The sequence below is a fragment of the Lampetra fluviatilis genome, chromosome 10 (assembly GCF_964198595.1).
Source record: "Lampetra fluviatilis chromosome 10, kcLamFluv1.1, whole genome shotgun sequence".
In the NCBI taxonomy this organism is placed as follows: domain Eukaryota; kingdom Metazoa; phylum Chordata; class Hyperoartia; order Petromyzontiformes; family Petromyzontidae; genus Lampetra; species Lampetra fluviatilis.
In genome coordinates this window covers 3,956,187-3,980,731 of record NC_136284.1, presented here as the reverse complement: position 1 = coordinate 3,980,731, position 24,545 = coordinate 3,956,187, and the positions used below count along the sequence as shown (strand labels likewise).

General features: G+C 47.8%; 1 protein-coding gene and 1 long non-coding RNA gene across 2 annotated transcripts in view; one reads left to right on the top strand and one right to left on the bottom strand.

Annotated features, from left to right (window-relative positions):
• LOC144934441 (uncharacterized) overlaps window positions 1–9,975 on the bottom strand; it is a 46,020-nt gene extending 36,045 nt beyond the window's left edge. The window contains exons 1-3 of the mRNA XM_078860193.1: window positions 9,092–9,975; window positions 6,839–6,978; window positions 5,327–5,529 (exon numbers count right to left, since the gene is read on the bottom strand). Of these exons, the coding sequence (XP_078716319.1) occupies window positions 5,327–5,529; window positions 6,839–6,978; window positions 9,092–9,591 (843 nt within the window). The 5' untranslated portion in view covers window positions 9,592–9,975. The remainder of the gene's footprint in view (window positions 1–5,326; window positions 5,530–6,838; window positions 6,979–9,091) is intronic.
• Window positions 9,976–18,979: 9,004 nt separating this feature from the next.
• On the top strand, window positions 18,980–22,896 carry LOC144934297 (uncharacterized). Its single transcript, XR_013637144.1, has 3 exons — window positions 18,980–19,077; window positions 21,200–21,232; window positions 22,430–22,896. It is a non-coding gene; the product is annotated as an uncharacterized LOC144934297 (long non-coding RNA).
• Window positions 22,897–24,545: the final 1,649 nt, after the last annotated feature.

Genomic DNA, 24,545 nt, shown 5'->3' with positions numbered 1-24,545 from the left:
CGGTAAAGTCACGTAGAAGGGAAATAATAAAATATTAAAAATAAAACATGATAAAATACTGGTAGCATTTCAGGCTGTAGTGAGCGGCTACGTGGAGCGCAAGCGGACCAGGGTGGGATGCGCGCCTTCGCAGACCTCATCGCCACAATCGATTTGAATTGTCCTCATTGTACCTCGCTTAAAGATCACACACACACTGCCTACCCTTCTCAACAAACAACAACAACCCGTCTCGTGCAAAGCCGAAAAGATCGGATCTAAACGAAAAGGGAACAGTTGTTCTTGTGGCTGCCTTCACTGTGCAAGGTAAAATGTAACAAGGCAAAGTTCATTTTGCTCGGTTATTAATATTGAATTCTTGCGCCTGGCGGCAATATGTTCGTGAGCTAAATGCCAATGTCGAGGTCTGCTAGCCACGACGAGAGGGCTTCGCGAGAGAGTTTGTGTAGTGTTGCGATATCTCATCCTTTGATGGAGTGCAGACCGCATTGCTTTACTCTTCGGTACATATTAACTAGTTTGTATATATTAGGAATACAAATTTTAAAGACAATTTTAGATCTTGTTCGGGAACCATTTACATTATGTACTCATGGCAAATACCTTGATTTATGTCACCCAATGTCACGTGACGATAGTTTTTTTTTTGCAGGAAATGTGCGTAATTGGCATCACTTCTGGCTTTCAGGGCAATCTGAAAGCAAAACATATTCTGTGGATCAAATTTCAGATCCTCTAGGCCCGATTATCTTTGGATTATTGCACAAATCAGGTGCACATTCCCTAGTATATGTGTATGCTTGTAGGTATGTCTATATCGTGTATGTGAAATGTTGCAGCTAATATAATACAACTATATTACTGCCTTATTCACTGTTAGGACTAATGGGATGGGTTCATACAGTCTGGTATACAGTGATCCCTCGTTTATCGCGGTTAATGGGGACCGGAACCCCTCGTGATAGGTGAAAATCCGCGAAGTAGGATTGGCCCTCTAGGAATTTCCGTATATGTGTGTGTGGGTACCAGAATGTTTAAATATGTATATTTATACTTTATATATATTTTACTTAAATCTATTTAATTATAAAACCTTAATATTATACATTCACTCTCTCTCTCATACGATACGTATTATGGTTGTTCTACACTCACCAATGACAGTAGTATCTTGAGACTTGACTCCAGTAATGACGACGACGACGATGACAATGACGACGATGACAGACCTGTGCAGTTCGATGAATGTGATGATGAATGATGGATGATGATGGTGTTACTGCACAGGTATAATGAGGCCTTTAAATCAGTTCGAAAAATCCGCGATGCACTGAGGCCGCGAAACTTGAACCGCGAAGTGTCGAGGGATTACTGTATAACTATGAGGTACTTGTCAACCCGCACTTACCAGCAAGGTGAAGTATGGTCGAAACAACTGACATTGCAGCCGACACTGCACTGCAAATCCTTCAAGCGGCAGCGGGACTGACAAAGCGCCGTGACGCGAAGCGAATTCAGGCTGCAAAAATGCGTTTCGTGCAGGAAAAGAAACCACGATCGATTTCCTTTAGGGCTAAAACGAAAACTCGTTGTGGTCTTGCGGACGTGCACACATCCGCACGCAGGCGTCACGAGCCAACGCTTACGATCATCGCTGTGCGCTTGCCGCGGTGGAAGCAACGGTGTCTTCTCCCAAAACTACTTACCCTGAGCGCAAAACGCACTCTCGTATTCAGTTTCAGTTTTCAGTTTAATATATTAGGATTCACCCTGTGAGCCATTCGGCTATTGATTTGGGTTCAACCGCAACAAACTAGAAAAATACAAGAAAACCCCTAAAATTAATTGTACACAAATCTGAACATCACATACGTAAACAATAAAATCCGACAGAAAAAGCACAACCCGTCCATGCTGCGTAAACAAAGTGCAAAAAATGCCATTTCGATGTTTTATCCCAATAACAATCATAATACAATACAGATAAAAATGTAAGTATAAATCTATACTAAATAAAAAAAAAATCGGCCAAACCAAGCCCGTCTAACCTTACTAAAACAATGCTATATAAACAACGTAACAGTTTTCCCAACAAATGTGATCAAAAGTTTTACAATAGGCGACACACACAACACACATCACTAAACCTAGCATCCGTCGCTAGCTGCATACGTCAATCCATAACAGCCGGATTAACAATAGCAGTAGCAGCGCACTATAATCAAAATACATATTAAGTTCATTCGTCGGTCATCTAAAGCTACATTTTGTATTTCAGGCCACAGGAGAGCAGTGGCAGCTATGGCTGTACGACTCCTCTAGAGCATTTTTGAGTGATCGTCTCGTTGGTATCGATCCAAGTTGGAGTTTATTTGCGATAGCATTCCAGACCCTGGGGGCATCGATAGCAAAAGCCCTTCCTCCAGTGTTTGTACGGCATTTAGGAATGCGAAGCTGGTAAATGAGCGAAGATCTTAGCTCATCTTCTTGGTTCTTTCGGTAAAGTCACGTAGAAGGGAAGTAATAAAATAATAAAAATAAAACATAATAAAATAATTCTCACGACGTTTCGGCCACAACGCAAGCAGCCGTCCTCAGCGTCATTCAGACGCTGTCGCCTCGACAGACCTGGTTTTCACCTGAGGACGGCTGCTTGCGTTGTGGCCAAAACGTCGTGAGAATTATTTTATTATGTTTTATTTTTATTATTTTATTACTTCCCTTCTACGTGACTTTACCGAAAGAACCAAGAAGATGAATCCCTGCAGTCACGAAAGCTTTAAATCGAAATCTTAGCTCACATTTGTTTTCCGAAACAATAAGGAGATCCATGAGGTAATCTGCGGATTTCTTTGTTAGTACATCGTCAATAAATAATATCTGATGCATAAGACGTCTATCATTAAGAGATGTTAAGTTTGACCCATTGTAGAGATCGCAGTGGTGGATCCTATATGGGCAGTTCAATGCAAATCTTAAGGCCGAATGATATATTGAGCCAAGCTTCTTCAGAACAGCACTGGTTGCTGATTTATAAACGATGTCACAGTAATCAAGTAGAGGCATCATGGTAGCTTTTTATCAATTCGTATTGTACGTGTGTGTGTGTGTACGTTCAACTTCTTTCGCACCGTACGTAGCCAACCGTGCTAATCGGAGGTGCGGGGGAAGGACAACAAACTGAGGACAAAAAGTTGTTCTAAAGAAATGCGTTTTCAATCTACATTTAAAAGTGGATAGCTCCAGTGGCTTCCTAATATCGGAAGGGAAGAGTGTTCCAGACGGCCGTAGAAGTGCATCTGGACGCGCGCGATGCAGTGACCGTCTTTGTTGCGTTCGCGCAAACGAGCAGCACGAGCCCTCACACACCCGGCTCTACAAGTGTGCACAAAGATAAAGATTCCCCCCACCCCGTATAGCCTTAACAGACTTTTGGGGCAAGTGCTGTTTGCGAGCGCTTAGGTAGGCCGACAGCACACGAGGAGGTGGGTGGTCAACACCACGCCCGCACCAGGTACTCATTTGAAGCCGAGTCGACCTAGGGATGGCCCAGGACCGGTTCGGATAATCGTCACTGGTGTTGGTCGTGAGTAGGAATAGAACTCGGGTTGCCAGGTTCGTGTGGCAGCGCGCTAACCGCTACCACTACCGCTCCTCCCACAACAAGGGGACAACAACAACACGCACTGCTCTGGCTGACACAACAAGGGGACTGCCGATGGAATGAACCTTTTTGCTCCTTGCATAAGCCCAGCCTGTAATTTTCATTCGGAAACTTCACTCACAAGCCACGGGGGCGTGATAAAAAATATACGCATTCACGCCGAGCGAAAACGTCGACATTGTTTTACGATGTTACGACACTAACTAAAAAAATGTAGTTTAAAATGTCTGCACTTGATCACATGCCATCAACCTGTCCTTGTCAAATTTACATGCATTTTTTATTATTTTAAACACGATCAGTCTTGCTGTGGCTGAGCACGATCCCGTTATTTTTAAATCTGGCACCGAGGTGCGACTGCACGTGCGCTTGAGCGCGGCGACCAGAGTTTCATTTCTGACACGAGCGCCGGACCTAATCCACTTAATCCCATGACTTACGTCCCCGTGGAGAGGGGTTCGTTGTTTTCAGCAAGGAAGCCTGAGCCGCAAGCCTCAATCCCGACAGCTGTGTCACTTATCAGAACCCAATTTATAATGTGATACACCAAAACATAAATCAATAATTCCCAGCCCTTCAGCAAATCCATCGCAAGGATGAAGGCCTCCCTTGCTTGACCATACTTCACCACGCCGGTTGAGCGGTGCGAGTTGGTGAATGGGTGTCACAAACATTATCTGTCATTCACAATAAAGGTTTTTTTGGGTTAGATCGCGTTATTTATAAATGTGTCGTAACCCTCCACCACCCGACACGGCCAATCAGTAAAAAATGTGTCACGTTTACAAAAGACAAAAAGTTCACTACTTTAGCCCACCGGTGTGTTGAAGAGTGAATCAACATCATTTAAAATCTAACCCAAAAAAACCTTTATTATTAATAATATTGGTCGCGAAAGCCTACGTGTTAAACATTATCTGTAATTCGATTAATCGGCCTCGCGTAGGCAAGTCAAAACACGGAAGTCAAGGCAAGCAGTGTGGCCTTCTCAGACTGGAGACTGTCCATTCGGAAGCCATGCCCGCAAGCTACAGGTCACCAATCGGCCTGCAGAGCTGGGCTGAGACCGCTGATTGACACTTCTACGCCACCACCTGCACTTCCATGCTACAACTCAGAAGGACCCCCTGCAACTGGTTCCTGCTGGGCATCAGCTGCTCTCAAAACCCAACAAAATAAACTATTCACCTCTAACCCGCCACCCCCCCCCCCCCCACCCAAATGTGCATATATGAATCGTCACGGTTTGGTCTGGGACTTTATTTAAGACTATTATTTTTGTCTCATTTGTACTGAACTATCTGCGTATTGTGTGTACTGTCACCTACGTTCTGTCTCGCTCGCTCAGTTAACCTCAACGGGAAAAAAAATAATTCACTATTATTTGCATTTACATAAATGTCCACAAATGTTTTAATATATATTTATATAATAATAAACAATTCATACGCGCAACCCCATCCTGGGGTTACGTCCGACGCAGAGACTGAGCAATGAATTTGGCTCGCGTGCAGGTGCTGGAGTGGATCATTTCATCGGCTCGGGGAGGCCTCCGCCGAGCGCCGACGCCGGCGGCGATGATGAGAGTGCGCGCGTATCTCGAGCGTAAGAATCGCTCCGCGGTCGACGAATGGACGCGTCGTAAAAACGTCTCCCGCGAACCTTCGTGAAGTAGGAGCACTTGCCGGCCGCGGACACCCACGCCACGGCGCCCGCCAGCCCGTCGTCGTCCCCCCGCCCGCTCCGACGACGGCGGCCGCACCCGTCCCCGCCGTCCACAAGTCTCAGGGGCTGGTCCGTCCACGAGCCGGTGAGCCAGTCGTAGCGCGCGTCCAAACGCTTCACCACCAGCGGCAGCTTCCACCCTGGCGCACGGAACACACGGCACGCAGCACATCCATCACAAATTCAGCTCAACAAAGCCATTCATTTAATTTGAAATTCCCCTCCCCGCCAATTACGCTATCATTTCCGACGACCAAAGCACCTGAAATGAGTCCGATCTAGTGTTAAGTTTGTTGTACAATCCCGCTCGCACCTCCGAATAGCACGGTTGACTACGTATGGTGCGAAAGAAGTTAAACATATGTACGCACATATGTCAACTCTGGGAGACTGACTGGGTTGTGTCTGGATAGAGCTTGGATGGGAGACCACCATGCATTCCAAGTTGCTGTAGGCTGCTGTGGAGGAGCTATGTTCTCAGCAGAGGGCAGTGCAGCCTAATCCAATGTTGTACTCTACTATGTCCCAATGTCCATGCACCGCTCTGCTTTCACCATCCAGCCTGGTGACAGTTTGGTGAATTTGCCCCGATGAGCCACACGGCAAGGGGAGGCCATCATCCAGCAGTGGACTGACAAAAGTGCTGTACATGTACATCGTAATTTTGTTATCAACTGCATGTCATAACACATGGTGACATGACATGGAGATTAATTAGGTTGAAATTCTAAAAACAAATCAAGTAGGTTTAATATTTAAAACCATTTGACGTTTTTTTTGTGTACACTTATGAGTGACTGCAATGAGACCATCAACTCACTGTACTTGACAAAACCCGGTTTGTACGTACATGTGCATGGATGTTGAACTTCTTTCACACCGTACATGTTAATCGGAGGTGCTTTCCATCACAGGTGGCTGCCCAATCTCAAACTCAGAATCCCAGTGGTGCCAGCACGGCACCCGTGAGCCAGCCGGCCACCCCCAATAAAAGTGCTCTCAGCTTTGTCTCGACTCGAACTCGGGGTCACATGAACGCCAGCAGAAGCGTGATATTTTACTCACCAATAGTGGGAAAGAAAATGTAATCTTCTCACTTTCAGCCGGATTATTATTATCATTTTGACCATTTTTAACACCGTTACAAAAAGCCATCGCACATGCGTGGCCATCTTGTTGATATGTCACGATGACACCCTGGCTAGAGGCAGTGGCGTGGCCTGGTTGGCAAACGTCCTGCTGCAAAACATTAACTGCCCCCCACCCACCGTCCAATTCCTCTCCCCTCATCGTAAACCTGCGCTCGGGTTTCTTCAGCTCCGGGGGCCCGACACGGTTGGAACCGCCCGCACGTTCAATAGCCGCGCCGCCGATTCGGCGCGGTGACGGGCACGGCGCCGAGGTCGGACGCGGTGACGGGCACGGCGCCGAGGTCGGACGCGGGGGCACCTGTGCAGTGGAAGACGACCTGCGCGAGGCCGCAGTTGTGGCCGTCGCACTGCCACTCGTAGAGCAGAGAGGGAATCCAGTTCCCCAGGCTGGACACCTGCACGGGGACGTAGTGGATGCGTTTCTGCAGGTCCCACCTCCTGCCAGGGCCCAGCAATGTCACCGACAACAGGGGGAGGTGTTAAGTTTGTGATCATCTCATGCTAACTTTACTTGATTTAATGGCAGGCGCGGGCAGGCCACTCACGGTCAACTTCACACCGAGTCCCTGTCTATCGCCTCTCCACTGTTGTAAACGCGATTCACAGTTCCACACAATCTTTTTTGATGCTATTGAGACATTTTTTTTCCTCTAGGCCTCGTCATGCAGTAGAATGTTGGGAAATCGTTCTTCATCCATCATACATGCCACGGCAGTATGATCATATCCCTTTCATAATATCTGCGATGTCCCTTTTTAGCCATAGTTCCTTTTTACGCTAATATTCCTTCTCCAATCTCATAATAGCCTCGGGAAACCCTGATTTGGCATTGTTTAACATGCATCCCTCGGAGAGTTGTCAAACAAGCTTCAAGGAATTAGTTTGTAAAAGTGCAAAATCTGCAGGATGTATTCATTCATTAAAACTGGGGAAATATGGCCCTTCCATCCAATTTGTGTTTAGGGCTTGCAAATGTTTATCGGTAAGACTCTTGGCCAATTTACAATCCATAAAAAGTCGACGGAGAAGCATCTGCCAATTACACCAGCGAGTTTCCAGGACTCTAGCGGCCAATTACAACAGCAAACATCGTGCCGTTCATTAGTTGCATGGCTTAAAGTTGTTTTCTCCATGACTTTCATAACATGCAGTTGTCAGGTGGCAGCAATGAAGCAGACACTGCAGTGTATATCACAGTAATCCCACTCAATTCTCAAGGGGCCATAGCAACTCGTAAAATGACCTTGAAAAGCATTGTGGGGCTTTTTGTTGTTATTTTGCCAAAGCTTTATCCGAATAAATTCAAGCATTCCTCCCATTCCTTACACGAGCACCTCCAAGTTCAAGAGGCAGCCACGGCATTGAGAATGTTGGGGGTGGCCGAGGCTGGAGCAGCAGCGATAACTCTCAAGGCAGAGAGGTAATCTGTCAACACGGTGCCTAGCGTAGGTGTGCTGGTGGAGCAACTGTACCAGGTCCCACAGGCCAGACGGGCCCAGGTGCCGGGCTGCAGAGAGAAGGGGAGGAAGTGGGCATATGGGGCCCAATCTCATTCCTCGCTACACTACCATCCCAGCATTGTACGTAGTATGTCCACTGGGGAATGGGGCAACCTGCGTGTCCCCCAGAATGTTGTTTAACTACGGGTGTGATTTGTCCCAATTGCAGCCAAATTATTAACAAGGCGTTCCCCCATGAGGCTTTTATGATCCACCGCTTAATAATAAACACGCGACCACGTGTATTTGAGTTTGTGCGCAATTGGAGGCACATGTGAATTCAAGCAAGTCTGCCTGCCGATAAAACATCGTGTGTTGAAACCGGGTCCAGAGTTTCCTTTAACGGAATCAATGCTGCTCAAATGATGCACTGCCGTGGGGCCGATACATATCTACAGATATATTCAGGATATACACATCGACTCAAAACGGAGGGTTTAGTTGACGACACAATGAACCATATTTGTTTCTGGGCAGGCCACGCGGTGGTTAAACGATCGTCATATAAAAAACCCTCCACCACCCGACAAGTCTTAATCGGCCGGCGAGGAGCTGCATGTCACGACTAAAAAATAAAACTCGTCTTTATAAACGTGACGATCTTGTCGTGCGGCGGTAGGCTTGACGACCCTACCCTCCCCATAGGGCAGAGGTCGCAACCGGGTACCCGATACCCGTACCCTACCCGATACCCGGCTACCCGTACCCGGTAGCCGTTTGCGACCCTGGTGCGGCCGGGTACGGGTACGGGTAGGCCGTAAGTCACTGGTGAGTCACCGTTTGTCACTCATTTCGGGTAGGGTACGGGTACCCGTTCCCTACCCGTACGGGTACCCATTTGCGACCCTGATGCGGCCGGGTACGGGTAAGGAATCAAAACCCGTTTGCGACCTCTGCCATAGGGGCCACAGGCTACCCAACAAAACGCAATGTCTGCTCACACCCCCCCCCCAGCCCCAAAGCATGAAGGAGTTGGTGGGGGGCGGTCAGTGGGGGGGGTCAGTGGGAGGGGGGGGTCATAGGAGGGGGGGGTCAGTGGAGGTCACCCGCACCCGCTGTGCGCTACGGCAGCGTCGACTCGCTCCCGGAGCCAGGCCACGTCAGCCGCTGCGCTCTCGTCCAGTGACAGCACGATCAGCTCGGCGTTGCGGGGCAGCGCCTCTACCAGGGTCCTCGCCGACTCCGCGTTCCCCCACAGGCACTCGAGGAAGCCCGACCCGTTGGTGAACGCGTGCACCAGCACGCACGAGTTGTCGGGCAGGCCGTCGGGGAACACGAACGAGTCGTTGAGGGTCTTCAACGCGAAGGGCTGCGCGCTCGCTCCGGGCTCGAACTGTGAGTCACGCGGCTTTGGGGAGCTCGCTCCAGCGCCCACTGCGTGGTGGTGGTGATGGTGGTGGTGGCTTCTCGCGAAGGCGCTGATGCGGGAGTAGCGCACTGGGTGGTGATGGTCGTCGTCGTCGATCTGACGGTCTTCTGCGTTGGTGGACGACGCGTGGGATAGCAGCTGCAGCAGCAGCAGCGCGGCGGTCACGGCGGGCGCAACGGTCATGGTGACTGGAGGACAATCTCGAGAATAAGTTGGAGCAACGAGGAGGCAATGGTCGCCTTGCGCCGAGACGTCGCACGTCCGGGCAGGAGCTGCCGACGGTGGATTCACTGGGAGAGCCACGGAGCTACAGGCGATGCGCAGCGGAGGGAGCGAGCGAGCGAGCGATGTCAACTCCGCTGTGTCTTGAAGTCCGCGACGATCAACGTGTACACGCGCAGCACACGGAGACGAGGCAGAGGCAGACCCACACGCGCACACGCGGAGTTGAGTGCCGGGCTGAGTGTCAGCTGAAGAAGCCCCGTGACCAAAGGGGGTGGGGGGGGAGAAGTGGAAGTTGACGAGGTGGTTTCACTTCCGTGTTGTGAGCACGTGTCCCGCTGCTGCGGGGCCGGCGTGTTATGATACTAATAATAGTGGGGTCCGCGTGTTATACTAATAATAGTGGGGTCGGGAAACTTCCACTAAGGGGACGTCCATAAATGACGTCACGCACCTAGGGGGGGGGTCAGAGATTTGTGACGATGTGTGACGAGGGGGGGGGGGTGAGAAATGTGACGTCACATCAAAATGCGCAACTTTAAATACATATAGGCAACACGTTCTACTTAATTAAATAGACTTTTTAATAAATGTTTTCTCCTACAACATCAGAGTGCAGCGGCACATTAAATACGCACTACAATGACAATAGTTTAAAGCGATTTGAAGCATGTTTTATTTTATTTTGGGGGGGGGGGGCAGAGCTTTGTGACTTCATATTTGAGGGGGGGGTCTGACTTTTTGTGACGCCGTGTGACAATGGGGGGGGGGGGGGGTCAAAAATCGTCCAAAATCGCGTGACGTCATTTATGGACGGCCCCTAACAACAGCGCCACCAGTTGCCCTGCGGTTCTGCTTCGAGTGTCACGCGCTCGGTCTCGTGGTGGGAACGGGGGTGGGGAATAACATTACTGAACACAATTTTTGTTCCTGGGTACGAAGTGTTACTTTTTTTATTGCTTGTGCCTATAAAGTATAGAAAATGGTTATTATTCCCCACAAACTTTGCTTTTGTGACCAGGACTTTACGTGAAGGAATGACACACTCATTGAAAATAGGTAAATTTCAACATATCACTGTCCTGGTCACAAAAGCAACGTTTGTGGGGAATAAGAGCGATTTTCTATACTTGTGAAGCATAAGCAATTATAAATAACACTTACTACCCAGGAACACATTTTTTTCTCAACACAGTGTTATTCATTAAATATTTCCGCCCCCCCACCCAAACCCAACCCACCCCCTCGCGGACCCCCAACAACAACAACAACACTCGCCATTCGCCACTAAGTGGCGGCGACATCACCGCGCCGCTTGTGCCAGGCTAGGTTCACTTTCAGTCAGTCGACCCATGGGCACCTAGGTATGTCCTTTGACCTCCTGCCAGCGGGGCGTTCGACACTTCACGTGGCCTTAAAGTGCACAAAGCCTCGGACCCCATCACAACAGGACACGACAGCGGTTGATGGCCTCCAAGTGCCGGTTGATGGCCCCTTCCAATGTGCAACATCATTGACGCGCGCTGCAGAAATCCGTGCGGGTTCCGTTCGCGACAGCCGACAGTGGAGTCATGCAACAACTCCACACACAGGACAAACTCGATGTACGGGTTGTATTGCGATGATGATGGTGATGATGGATTATAACGCGTGTCGTTGGCGCGACGGGATGCACAATACCACGCTTGGTCAACCAATTGATTCGTTCAGATGTTCTATAAAGCGTACTTATTTACGGACCTGCGTTTGTTTTGGATACGATAGGTTTTTGGAAATACTCTGTAGCATTAAGCAAGTGCGCGTTTAAACGTTTTGAAGCTTTCAATTGAAATGCATTGAAGCACTTAACTCTTGATTATATCATAGTCGATAATTCCAACATTCTTAGGCTGTCATCATTATTAGTGAGCGGTAGTTAACTGGATGCCGCTTGAGTCTGCCAATGTACAACTGCGTGTTAGTAGAGACATTGCGTCAATCCACTGCTGGATGAGGGCCTCCCCACGCCGTGCGGGCCGTGACAATTATTTTGACCATACTTCACCACTCCAGTCAGTGCGGATTGAAGGCAGTGGATATAAACGTGGGAGCGTAGAAGCACAGTACAACAATGAATAATATTGCAATTCTTCTTGGTTCTTTCGGTAAAGTCACGTAGAAGGGAAATAATAAAATGATAAAAATAAAACATAATAAAATAATTCTCACGACGTTTCGGTCACAACGCAAGCAGTCGTCCTCAGGTGAAGAACAGGTCTGTCGGGAAGACGGCGTCATTCAGAACAGGTCTGTCGGGAAGACAGCGTCTGAATGACGCTGTCTTCCCGACAGACCTGTTCTTCACCTGAGGGCGGCTGCTTGCGTTGTGGCCGAAACGTCGTGAGAATTATTTTATTATGTTTTATTATTTTCCTTCTACGTGACTTTACCGAAAGAACCAAGAAGATGAATCCCTGCAGTCACGAATACTTTAAATCGAAATTTTTATTGCAATTTCCTCTGCTACCCACCACGTAGCCTCGCGGCTGCCGATAACACATATTATACATGGTGGTCGCCCATCCAGCCACTATCCGGGCTCAACTCAGATTACGAGATTCAGGTGATTTGGCCACCCATAGTTCTGGGATGCAACGTATTGTAATTGAACGGCTTTGGGACTAAAAGCCTCAACCTCCAGCACGTGGCACCGGTTTCCCCCGAGTCTGACCTGGTCACCGTCATCAACGCACTGGGCAGTCGCCCCCGTGACGTAGCTGCCGAGTGTGCAGGCGGTGTAACTGCACCGGGATTTTTTTATTTAAAGCTTTCGTGACTGCAGGGATTCATCTTCTTGGTTCTTTCGGTAAAGTCACGTAGAAGGGAAATAATAAAATAATAAAAATGTAACATAATAAAATAATTATCACGACGTTTCGGCTACAACGCAAGCATCCGTCCTCATTCTTCACCTGATGACGGCTGCTTGCGTTGTAGCCGAAACGTCGTGAGAATTATTTTATTATGTTTTATTTGTATTATTTTATTATTTCCCTTCTACGTGACTTTACCGAAAGAACCAAGAAGATGCACCGGGATTGCCTCCATTTCATTTCCCTAATCCGTACCGTACCGTTAGTATTCGTGCTCATGCCAGCCACGTGGTGCCTTCAAGGCTCCCTCTGTTGACAGAAACCCGAACTGCGTTACGAAAAAAAGGCTGCGAGTCCCCACCCCCCCCCCCCCCGGTGTTGCCACGACTGCTACGAAGTGAAACTTTGTCGAGAGGAAATTCATTAGGAGGCCGTCCATAAATGACGTCACGCGATTTTGGACGATTTTTTACCCCCCTCCCCTCGTCACACGGCGTCATAAAAAGGCAGGCCCCCCCTCAAATATGACGTCGCAAAGCTCTGCCCCCCCCCCCAAACCATATTTCCATTTTGAAAATAAAACATGCTTCAAATCGCTTTAATCTATTGTCATTGTAGTGCGTACTCTGATGTTGTAGGAGAAAATATTTATTAAAAAGTCTGTTTAATTAAGTAGAACGTGTTGTCTATATTTATTTAAAGTTGCGCTTTTTGATGTGACGTCACATTTCTCACCCCCCCCCCCTCGTCGCACATCGTCACAAATATCTGACCCCCCCCCCCCCCTAGGTGCGTGACGTCATTTATGGACGGCCCGTAGTTTGTGCTCTTGGAGTGGATATCGTGTTCATGTACCCGTGGTGACGTTCGCGACGCATCTGGTGCCCTAATAATAATAACAACACATTATTTTAATTGTGCCCAAAATGTTGAACCGAATCTCGGTGCATTTCTGAATAACGGCAAATTACAATATAAATAATGTGCGTTGAAACATTACCAAAAAAACAATTACTTATGTGAATTTCGAAACAAATATCTGCCGTATTGTCAATTCGCTTCTGCATGCAGGCCTCCTCCATGCCATGCAGGTCATGAGGGTGGTTTGACCATTAGCTTCTCAATGCGGGTTGGTAAAGGGGAACCATCACCGGTTCGGATATCACTCGCCATCGATGTTTACCGTGGCCGGAAATCTAATTTATATGGTCGGGTTAATAGCGCTGTGCTCTCATAATTGTGCTCGCAAACAAAATCATTCTGCCATTGAATATGATTCATCCTGGAAATTCTAGTGTAAGAAAAACAAAAACCCCGGACTTTTAACATTTGCCTTGAAGATGGATTTCTTGATGTCACGAAGGCATTGAGTCCAAAGAACACCGCAGATTGCAGACCCTCGTCTGAGCCGCGCGTGCCGCATGAGCCGTGCCCGTGAGCGGCAATCGAACACAAGTTCCGTGCGGCTTCCGCGCGAGATCATCGTGAAAGACTCATCGATCCCAGCACGACCTCGCCCGGTATACAGGAGTTCGTGGGTTCGATCCCGAGCCTGATGCCCGCTTAATATTTGGAGTTTGCGTGTCTCTCTCACCCGTGGTCGCGTGGATTTTTCTCAGGGTTCTCCGTTTTTCCACCCTCCACATTTAGAAACGTGCGTTTAGAATATTTGGATGCTATAAATGTCCACATGATAAGCCACTTCATTGGGATATAATTTGTGGACAGGTCGCTTCTGAAAAATAGCTATCTAGCTCACTTGGCTTAAATAAAAAATAGTTAAGTTTTATTAAATGGTAGGTGGGGGGGGGTGTCAAATTTCACCGCTCTTCGGCACCCCCGTCCACGGGCCCTCTGTTCAATTGCACCGCCTGCACACTCAATAGTTCCGCACCTGCGCCCTACAAAGTCTCCCGTACGGAGCAGTGCAGCGGGGAGAGTGGTGGAGCCAGTGCTGACGTCCCTCTTGACGTGCGCAGGTTCCTCGCGTGTCAGTGCGGCGTGCGCGTCACTTGCGCGTGTGTCTGCATGTGGGTGGGTGTGTGCGTCAGTTCATCACGCGCTGCGTTGCTTAAATTATTTATCGGGAGGATGAGCCCCTTCACTCGAGCCTCGGGCAATAAAAACGTGGGAGCGTACAGGGAGGGCGAACAGAGATCCGGGAGCGGAGAGAGAGAGTGCAGCAGAACAGCTCGTGCGCTAAGTAGAAGCAGGCTGTCCGGGCACGAGCAGGCACAGCAGTAGCGGGCATAGCAGCAGCAGCAGCAGCAGCAGAAGACAGCAGCAGCACGGTCTTCAGCTGTTGCGGGAAATACAGCGACTCGGGTGAATTGCGCATTCCCACTTAATTAGAAACAACGGCAAGCGTTGTTTGTCTCCTCTTGGAGACGTATTCACGCTCGAGACTTTTACGCAACAGGTGCAGTTTTATGAACGCGCGTGTCCCCACGTGCCAATGTACTCACGAAATGTAATCGCATCGACGCAGAGTGCAATTCATGCGTGCTTCGTTCGTTTTAATCGCGCCTGTAGTTACGAGCGTACTCTGTGCTGCCGTGTTATCGATGTGCGAGCCTGCGTGTCTGTCTATTGAACGCGCGCGTGTTTTGTTTTTGATTCCAGCATTCGTCTATACCCCAGCCAGCCTGGCTGCTGTAAGCATTTGACAGTGTACATGTTTCTATGCTTCTTGTTAATGATTGTCTACAGGGACCGTCGGAGGTGTTTTCTTTGTTCTGAGCGCGCACACACGCACACACACACACACGCGCGCACGCTGGCAACTCTTTCGCGAAATGGACAGCGCCGCGGCTGGAACCCAAACCCCATAAAAGTGAATGGAAGTTGCGCATTTACATCCGACGCTCATTTTAGAAGAGAGCATTGTCACTGATTATGTTTTGCGGTTCCGTTATACGAAATAGCTCTCGGATGCGTATCTGGCTTGTACCGCGTGCTGTCTGGCACGAATTCTTACCTTCAACTACTTCACCTGCTGGGAGCTCATTGAGGACCACGTGCGACGAAACATCGGACATCGTGCTGTACAACACGCGGTACAGCCCGAAACAGACGTGCGAGAGAGATAATCCCGGCTGTTGTTGCGCGCGTTTTCTTACAGAGTTCGCAAGCTTCTTCTTCACCTTCAGCAGCAGCAGCATCATCAGCAGCAGCATGAATCGTCTGCTCGCCCTGGCACTCGCCGCCGCCCTCGTAGCGCAGTGCGCTCTGAGCCACGAGCGCGCCTGGGAGGATGCGCCCCTCGCCCCGTTACGACGCGACTTGCAGCAGCCGGCCTTCTCCGTAAGACCCCGGGACCCATCCCGACCGCACCCCTACCACCATCCCACCCATGCAACCATCTGTCCGAGTCGCCCCCCCCTCCCTCGTCCCTCCTCCACGTGTCCCCTTGCCGCTCTCGAGCTCGCTGCTCACTCCGCCGCTGCGGCGATGCCCGCATCGGGGCGCGCGCGCGCAGAGAACCCGGGCGCCTATACCCGCGGTGTCTAAGATGTACGTGCGGTGTTTTGATTCGTTTCTGTGTGTCAACGCTTTCCAATTTAGGTTCAAAGCGGAAATGCATTAGCTCTGTCCGTCTGTCTGTTGCACGGGGGTCGCGATAAACTCTCCTAATAGATGATCTGAAATCAATTAAACTCTTGTGTAACGTTGTGTTGTTATTGATAACGTTGTGGACACAACATCCACACCGGTGCAAAAAAAAAACTGATTTGCAAACTATACTCGTCGGCTTCCTTAAGGCTAGTAGAATAATTCTGAAGACAAAGCGTTACTCATGGTCCACGCGTACGCATGCTGTTTCTTCCTTCTTGGAGTTTACGTTGTAGATGGGATTTGATGATCGCATCGTTCGGTGGGGAGTGTAACGAGCGCTTGCGCGTACGTGCGTGCGTGTGGTGGTGTAGCGGCCAACGCACTGCGCTACGAACCCGACGACCCGAATTCGATTCCCGCTCACGGCCAACAGCAGTGGCGATTATCTGAAAGGGTCCTGGGCCTCCCCTAGGTCGACTCAGCCTCAAATGAGTACCTGGTGCGGTGTGTAAACATCGTCACTGGGGAGACAAAGGTGGTCAGGCGTGGTGCTGGTCACCCACCTTCTCGTGTGCCGTTCCGGCCTTCATAGGTGCTCGCTAACAGCACTTGCCCCTACAGTCTGTTCAGGCTATACGGGGGGATCTTTGTCTTTGTGCGTGCATGCGTGAACGTCCATGCGTGAATGTGCATGCGTGAACGTGCATGCGTGAACGTGCATGCGTGAACGTGCATGCGTGAACGTGCATGCGTGAACGTGCATGCGTTCATTCGCGAGCACGTGTGTGATGCTGCTCGCATGCGTGTGTATTCGTATGGAATACCGGTGGCTCATTCGCCGCTTGTTGTAACATTCATGGTTCGAGTCGAGCGGCCGCCCTGATTAATACTGCGGTGTGTATTAAACCATACAGATGTCCGCTTCAGGGTGGATGTTAAATATCCCGTGACGTCTAAATTTGAAAACTTTAGCCGCAAATTATTTAATTTGAATATACAAAGCAATCACCGCCCCGCCCCCCCCTCCTTAGCTCAGAAAGAGTAATTAGACTCACAGAGGCTTTCCTGGGTAAACGACCGTCATGATAAGTATTCAATGGTTTGCACGATGTAAATACGACCATTGGCTGTGCGCACGTCTCAATGGGTCTCGGCGGCTCTTGGAGAGACAGAGAGAGGAAAAGAAAAAGCGCCTCTCCGCTCGCCACTCGGCGATTCAATATCGCGCACGAAACGCGCGGAGATCCGTCTACCCTCGCCACGGAGGGCTTTTGACTGCTCGGTATCACGGAATGTCAAGACATAAGCTCTGCAAGCCGTGCGTTTCTTATTCTCCGCTCGTTGACGCGTTGAACGTGAGCGCTTTTGACGCGTAAAGGAAACGGCGCAATTGCGTAAATTCATCGTCAAAAAAATTTGCCGCGTGGCAACTGACATCGGGTGACCTCGCAAGCGTGTCGGTGGGATATATTATTTTTGTGTGCTTCAAAATCGATTACCGTTAAAATCTAATGCGCGGTTAACTCAATGAAGCTGTTCATGACGACATGCACACTGCAAAAAAAAACGGGAGTCGCGCGGCCTCAATGACTTAAAACGGATAGAATTGACAGATAACAAAAAAAAACTCATTTGGCAATGGCTGCTCTCACGGGAAAATATGTGCTTGGTCAGTGGCAGACAAATCCCACAACGCAGAGATCTCAAAGCGAATTGATATGTTCCATGCAAAAGGTCCATTGCCCAAAACGTCGCCTATTATACACGTTTTCCTATTGAGGGCAGTGTTGAGGTTTGTAGTATTTGTGCTTCTGGACCCCCCGTCAACGCAGTATCACGCGTTTATTTAGTTTAATTTTCAGAGATAGACACAGCACAACAACAAGAACACCAACTTGCATCGTCGCTCTATTAACAGGCGAATGTACACATGCTGAAGAATGTCTGAATATTGCATCGCCGTCAGATACATTCCGTCGAGAAACACGTTCCAATGCCTTGTAACTTTTTATTTTATTTTTTATTCTGAGCTATTGAGCTCTTTTTTAGAAGCGATCTGGCCACAAATGATAGCTCAGTGAAGTGGCTTATCACGTGGCAATGTATAGCAGTCAATTTTTCTAAACGCACGTTTCTAAATGTGGACAAATAACCCAGAGGACCCGGAGGAAAATTCACGCGACCACGGGAAAAACATGAAAACTTGTACATTTACAGCAGGCGTCAGGGTCAGGATCGAACCCACGACCTCCTGTCTGCCAGGCGAGGTAGTTAACATCTTGCTACCATGGTCGCCAACACTCACTCTGCAAGTAACTGCGTATCCTAGATAGGAAACCTGTCCCAGGTAGACTCAGACGAAATTGGGTACCTGGTTCTGTTTGTAACAATCACCACTGGCAGGGGGGAGAGACAGACAACAGTGCTTGATTCTGGCCACGCCATGCCCCTGTGCCTTAATAGGTGTTCGCTAACAACGTAAACTTCAGCAAGCTACAAGTATTCAGTCAGTGGCTCAGTACTAAACGAACGCTGTGTTAAACAATGAGCACTGGAGCCACATGGAGCACGTGGTGTGACAGTCTGTGTGTGCCCGCACCTGCGGGGAGCGGTGGTGTAGCGGTTAGCGTGCTCCACTAAGAACCTGAGTTCGATTCCCTGCTCACTGCCAGCAACAGTGAATATTATTTGAACCGGTCCTAGGCCTCCCCTAGGTCGACTCAGCCTCAAATGAGTACATGTTACGGTGTGTAAACATCGCCACTGGGGAGTCAACGGCGCTCGGGCCTGGGACTGGCCACCCACCCCCTCGCGTCCCGAACCGGTTTTCATAGGTACTCGCTAACAGCACTTGCCCCAACAGTCTGTTAAGGCTACACGGGGGATCTTTGTCTTTCTCTTTTTTCCCCCACACCTGTACCCTCGCCTGCACAGGTGGAGCAAGCGCTGCGGCAGAGTCTGAACGAGATGGGGGTGCGAGCGCGGAGGAGGAAGCCTCACCCCAAGGAATTCGTGGGCCTCATGGGCAGGCGGGCATCTGGTAGCCAAACACGCACGCACGCACGCTCCCTCCCTCATCTCCAGGGCTGTGCAGAGGTTTGGGAGGGCAGTTTCCCCCCCGGGCCATCAATAATATTTTCTTCAGGTGGTCCTTCTATCCAAATAAATGCCCTATAGTCGATGTGGCTTCCGGATCAAACGGGCGTGAGGTGGCTCAACTACTTTCCAGCGTCGAGTCCGTGGTGAAAAGTGCACATTCGCATGGCAAGAGCGAGGTTGCACATTGGACAATTGACGCTCGTTTGACTTCGCAAGTAGTCGTGGTGGTAGTCGTTGGTTTTGCAGGGGTGCACACCAGGTTTGATCCCTGAGTGGGATTTGAACTGGTGACCTGATAGTGACCTGCATCAGCCACCTGGTTGGCTTGATCAATGCCATGACGAGATCTACGCGTGCCCTGACCACAGGGCCGTGAATGAGTAGTCCGTGGGTGGCTTTGTCTGCTTTTTATCAGCTTCAGAGTTACACTCCATCGGAGGTGAATTATTTGGTTTATTGATTACACTGGTCAACAAAATGAATTTTTTTTTTCTGGCCTGGACTTTTGCAACTGTTTTAGACTAATTTCAGGATGCTGATTCCAAATCTGATCTCAGATTTGCTCTATCACATCTCATTTTATGCTATCGGCATACCCCATTTTCATTGATTTTACCCGAAATTAACTCTGTCACTTATGATTGCAAGTTGTTGCGAGTCAGTGACTGCTTTAGTGTTAAAATATGGTGCTGTATTTTTAGGATAGTGTGTTTATAATATCATTTTATGTAGATATCCACATTTATTTAATATTTTTCTTCTGCAGTTTTCATTGAAAATGCAATATTTGATATCTCAAAAACCTGATGTGATAGACAAAAACTGATGCCAGATTTGGAATCAGCACCCCAAAACTACCTTAATACTGTTGGAATATCTTATGCCAGAAAAAGTGTGTTGACCAGTGTTATTGATATCGCATTTTTAAGTATTTAGCATGATACTTTAAGTGATATATAAATATAGTCGGACCTTGCATTATACGAGTGAAACCAATCAGTCTGTTTTATGTATTTTTTTTAATTGGCCCACATTCTAATGTACATTTTTTCAGATAAACTCTATGCTAAATTTCCTAACCCTTCTTGGACATCATTAGAATGTATATCAGCCACTGATTGAGACAGCAATTGTTATGGATGTATTAAATATGATGCTCGCATGGCAAATGACGGGAAATAAATCTAGCTGAAGCTGCGAATGCGTTTATAAGAATATCAATCAAGTGTTCAGGGAAGCCTCTTTGAGACTTAAGACTTCCCGCAAAGACATCGGCATGGGAATATGTGATGGGCTTATTGGGGACATTTTTCTTTGTTGTATTGTCCGTGGCTGCTGTACAATAGTAACCCGTTGACAGTTGCTGATGAGTTTAAATGAAGTGGAAACGTATTTTAACGTTGCATAGTGTAAACAATCTCTGTTGTGATAATGGAGTATAGATTTTACATAGCGGGCGTGAGTACTGTAGGTCGTTCAAACCAGTAAGCTTCATTATGCATCAATAAAGGTTGTATTACCAATATGCCATTTGAAAAAGATAGGCGCTGCTTTGTATCTCACTAAAAGTTATTTGACAAGGTATTGATTAAACATTCTGGTAATTGATTCGACAAAGTTCTGATTATGTACCCAAATCCTGATATAAGCCTCCTTTCTCCAAGATAAGAACGAGGGCTTTTGTAATCTCATACAGTCCCTCCGCTTGGCTCACAAGGAATTACTGTCCGCTCATTTAAACAACGACGAACATTTATTGCGCCGTTGGGTGGAGCAGTGGCGCCGTGGCTTGTGTACCGCGCCACGAACCCGGCGACTCCAATCGATCTCCAGACACGACTGACATCAGTGGCGAGTGATATTTGAGCCAGCCCTGGCTCCCCCGCCCTCCCTTCACCAATCCACATTGACCGGTTTCAATTTCAACAAGAGAATCTTGGTGACCGATAGAGTGTGTGGAGTGCACTGACAGAGTGGCTGGAAATTATTCTCAAAAAATTATAATATTGTGAGCTTATTATGAATGCAAGCACTACAACTTTCCAATATGTTTTCATTCGCAGATATTGAAGACATTTTACAAGAACAAATGCAAAGTGAGTATGCGGCACACGCAAGTACGATGCTACTACTATCTCTGCGATCCACACCGCGTTTGCGTGAGAATTGAATTGGTGAACTCGCAAGGGGCCGAGTCCTTCACGAGAAAAATGCGCAATAAGAGAGGTCGTTTTTGGCGGCGCCAGACATCACTCAGACGCAACAGGGCGAGGCAGTGAGCCGGCCTTTCTCGCCTCGGACGATCCTATCTGATCGTACAGGTGTTAATAGCCCATCTAAAATACGCAGCATTTGTAACGTTTCGGTGACGCGCGCGGGGAGATTGGACTGAAGGAAAGGACAGAGACGTATGCTGCAATTCGATGTTTATTCCTTTAAATTGACCTGGCCAGATGGAAACAGAGCAAGGCTCCGCCAAAGAGAGATACTGTATCTTAATGGGCTGCCAAATCACTTTCAAGAGGATTTGGTTACATTCTTGAAGCAAATTAAATTACTGTGACAAAAGCCAAACGTGAATTGCGTGCTTGGTTTTTTTCTCATGGATTAATTTAATAAAGGGTACTTTAATTTAACAGCAACAAACATTTTTGTGCATCCATTAAAAGTTTCAATATCACGTACGCACATTCTTGACGACATTCGTCTTTGAATTCGACGCATTATTCAAACGCACATACGGTGGAATTATACATTTAAATATACACAATTGAAACAAATGTGTGCCTGCTATGAGTTGAATACCGCGTGCAGTTGAGAGTGAGTGAGTGACCGCAGGTGAATGTGAATTCAGCGACGTGTGATTTGTCGCCATAAATTTCTTCCCGACGCCCAGAATTGTAAAAGCCCACTCGGCAGTTGAACCCCGGGAGGGGAGCAGCTTTAACGCAATGGCCCATTGCTTTGTCTCGAGCGAAATGTCGAGCCGAGGTGTTGCCATTGTGTTGGCAGCAACAATGGCCAAATACTCGAAACCCTCACCGCTCTTACATTTGTCTTGTCATTTGTAACAAACAAAAGAAAAGCCAGCGTAAGCCTCAATTTCATCGCCCGTGTTGGGTGACCCGTCATCTGGCCCCTTAAGCCTTGGATGTGTTTAAGAAGGAGGAGAAAAATACACTTTCTGCATCTCTTAAAAAAGGAGCGGCGTTCGGCGCGTGGCATGGCGCGTGGCATGGCGTGCCTGCGGTCGTTGTGACGGAAGTTTATTTGGGTGCCCTCTTTCCCCGCAGCAGATGATGCGGATGGAACGTATTGACGTAGGAACGACGAACCTCCAGCAACCGAAGATGAAAAAATGTAATGGAATACACATGTGTTGGATAAACAAACTTAACGCGTTTCCTTTCAAGTCGTGATGTTTTCGTTGTCGTTTGTTTGGTTCGCGGGTTTATTTTTTGTTTTCGTTTGTCTCGCCACTGCATGCAACCGATGTCAAGCTCTTTTTGTGTCCCATTTGCTGTAGCAGAGTTTACAGATGTGAACATGTTGTTATTAACCAGGGTAGAACGTTTTTGATGGCACTATACGATACCTCCATGCATAGAGATCTGTCACTCGTGAGCATTATAAAGGCGCATAGTCATGAAACTATTACTCGCACAGCCAGGCCGCTCGTAATATTTCACATGAAGATGAATTTGTACGATGTTCAGAGTTTTATATTTATTTTTGTTTTTCGTAAATCAAGTCCTATGAACTGTCCTCACACGTACGTTGTTTAAGAATTACGCCCATCATCAGAATTTACTTCTGTGTGTGTGTGTCGGTGTGTTATATTAAATGTATGTAATTTAAATTGGATATGTATAAATGGAGATATAAAAACCTACATTTTGTATTTGTACTTCAGTTTTATATATGTATACATGCCAAGCAGCCAATCGACAAGGATCGTTTTGCGAGATGTGACCCAACAGGTCAAAGACAGTTTTTGTTTTAATCCATCCACGTGTCTTAGGTCACCTGTGAAATTATAGCTCCTTGCCATGCTGCTCCATCTCTCAATAACTTTTCCACTTGAACCTTAGCAAGCAAAAAAAATCCATTATTTCTCACCCGGCATCGAATAACATGCGCCCTGAGATGCAGTCATATTAAGACACTTGATATAAATTACAATTTCTTACTGCTCTGTGAAAACGTCTTAAGAGAAATCTACTCAAATATGATTCATTATCACGTTTTCCTTCGTGTTGGATCGTGCAATGCATCTTTAAAATTTAAACTATAACCCTCCACCACCCAACAGAGCCAATCAACTCATGTTGTCACGTGGGCAAAGGTGTCAATTGTTTTATTGCAAACCGGAATGTTGACAAGCAAGGAAAATGTCAACAATTTTAAATATCCAAACAAAGCAATGCTGGGCTTCAGCAAAAGTGTAATCTTTTGGACTCTGGGCATCAATTGAAAAAGTGCCGTCTCACTCAGCCGTGCCGCCGTGCAAGGAAAAAGAGCATCGTAGTGACACCCACCAACATCACAACTTCATAACCACTGCAGGCGATCGCCAGTCACAGTGGTAGAGCCTGCGTGACAATTATCCTGTACACACCCAGCCCCAAACGCAGTCGCACAAACAGTTCCCCACGTCACGAGTTGTCAGCTGTTGGGATAAAGGAGCCTCCACTATCTACGATCTCCGAGCAGTCAGCCGAGAATGTTACACAATCATAAGCTTGACGACGCACGGGCAATATGTTGCAATCTTTAATGGGCTACGATTGATCTTCGCTTCTGCCACAGCTGACACGGACGCGGGTGTATGGTACGTACAGCCGCATTGCGTTAGACACACTTCAGACTCAGAGTATTTATTCATACCGGAGAAATCCGATGAGCTATGAAGCTATTTTTTACGCAGATGTCCAGTAGGGGCGGGTAAGAACGTTACAACAACAAACAGTACAGACACATGATAGTAGTGCAAAGTAAAAGAAAGGTAAACAAATCACACAAACACAAATAAAACTAAACCATCCCCATCCTACCAGGCAAAGCCTACTGAGGCATTCAACTATTTTTCAGAAGCGACCTGGCCACAAATGATACTTCAACAAAACGGCCCATTATATGGACATTTCTAGCACTAAAATAATCTAATTAACATAGCACGGGGGCCATGTTAATGAGATTAACACTACTGACTTACAAAAATCTCAAGATACAAGTCAACAACTGCCTCAATATATGTTTTAGTATATTCCGTGACATTTTAGGCAATGGTGCTTCTTCATAACCATGGCCGTCCATAGGGGGGGGGGGGGGGTTCAGGACCCAGGGCAAACCACACCGTGTGAGACCCCCCCCCCCCAAGCCTTCACACTAAACCGGAAGCATTACATC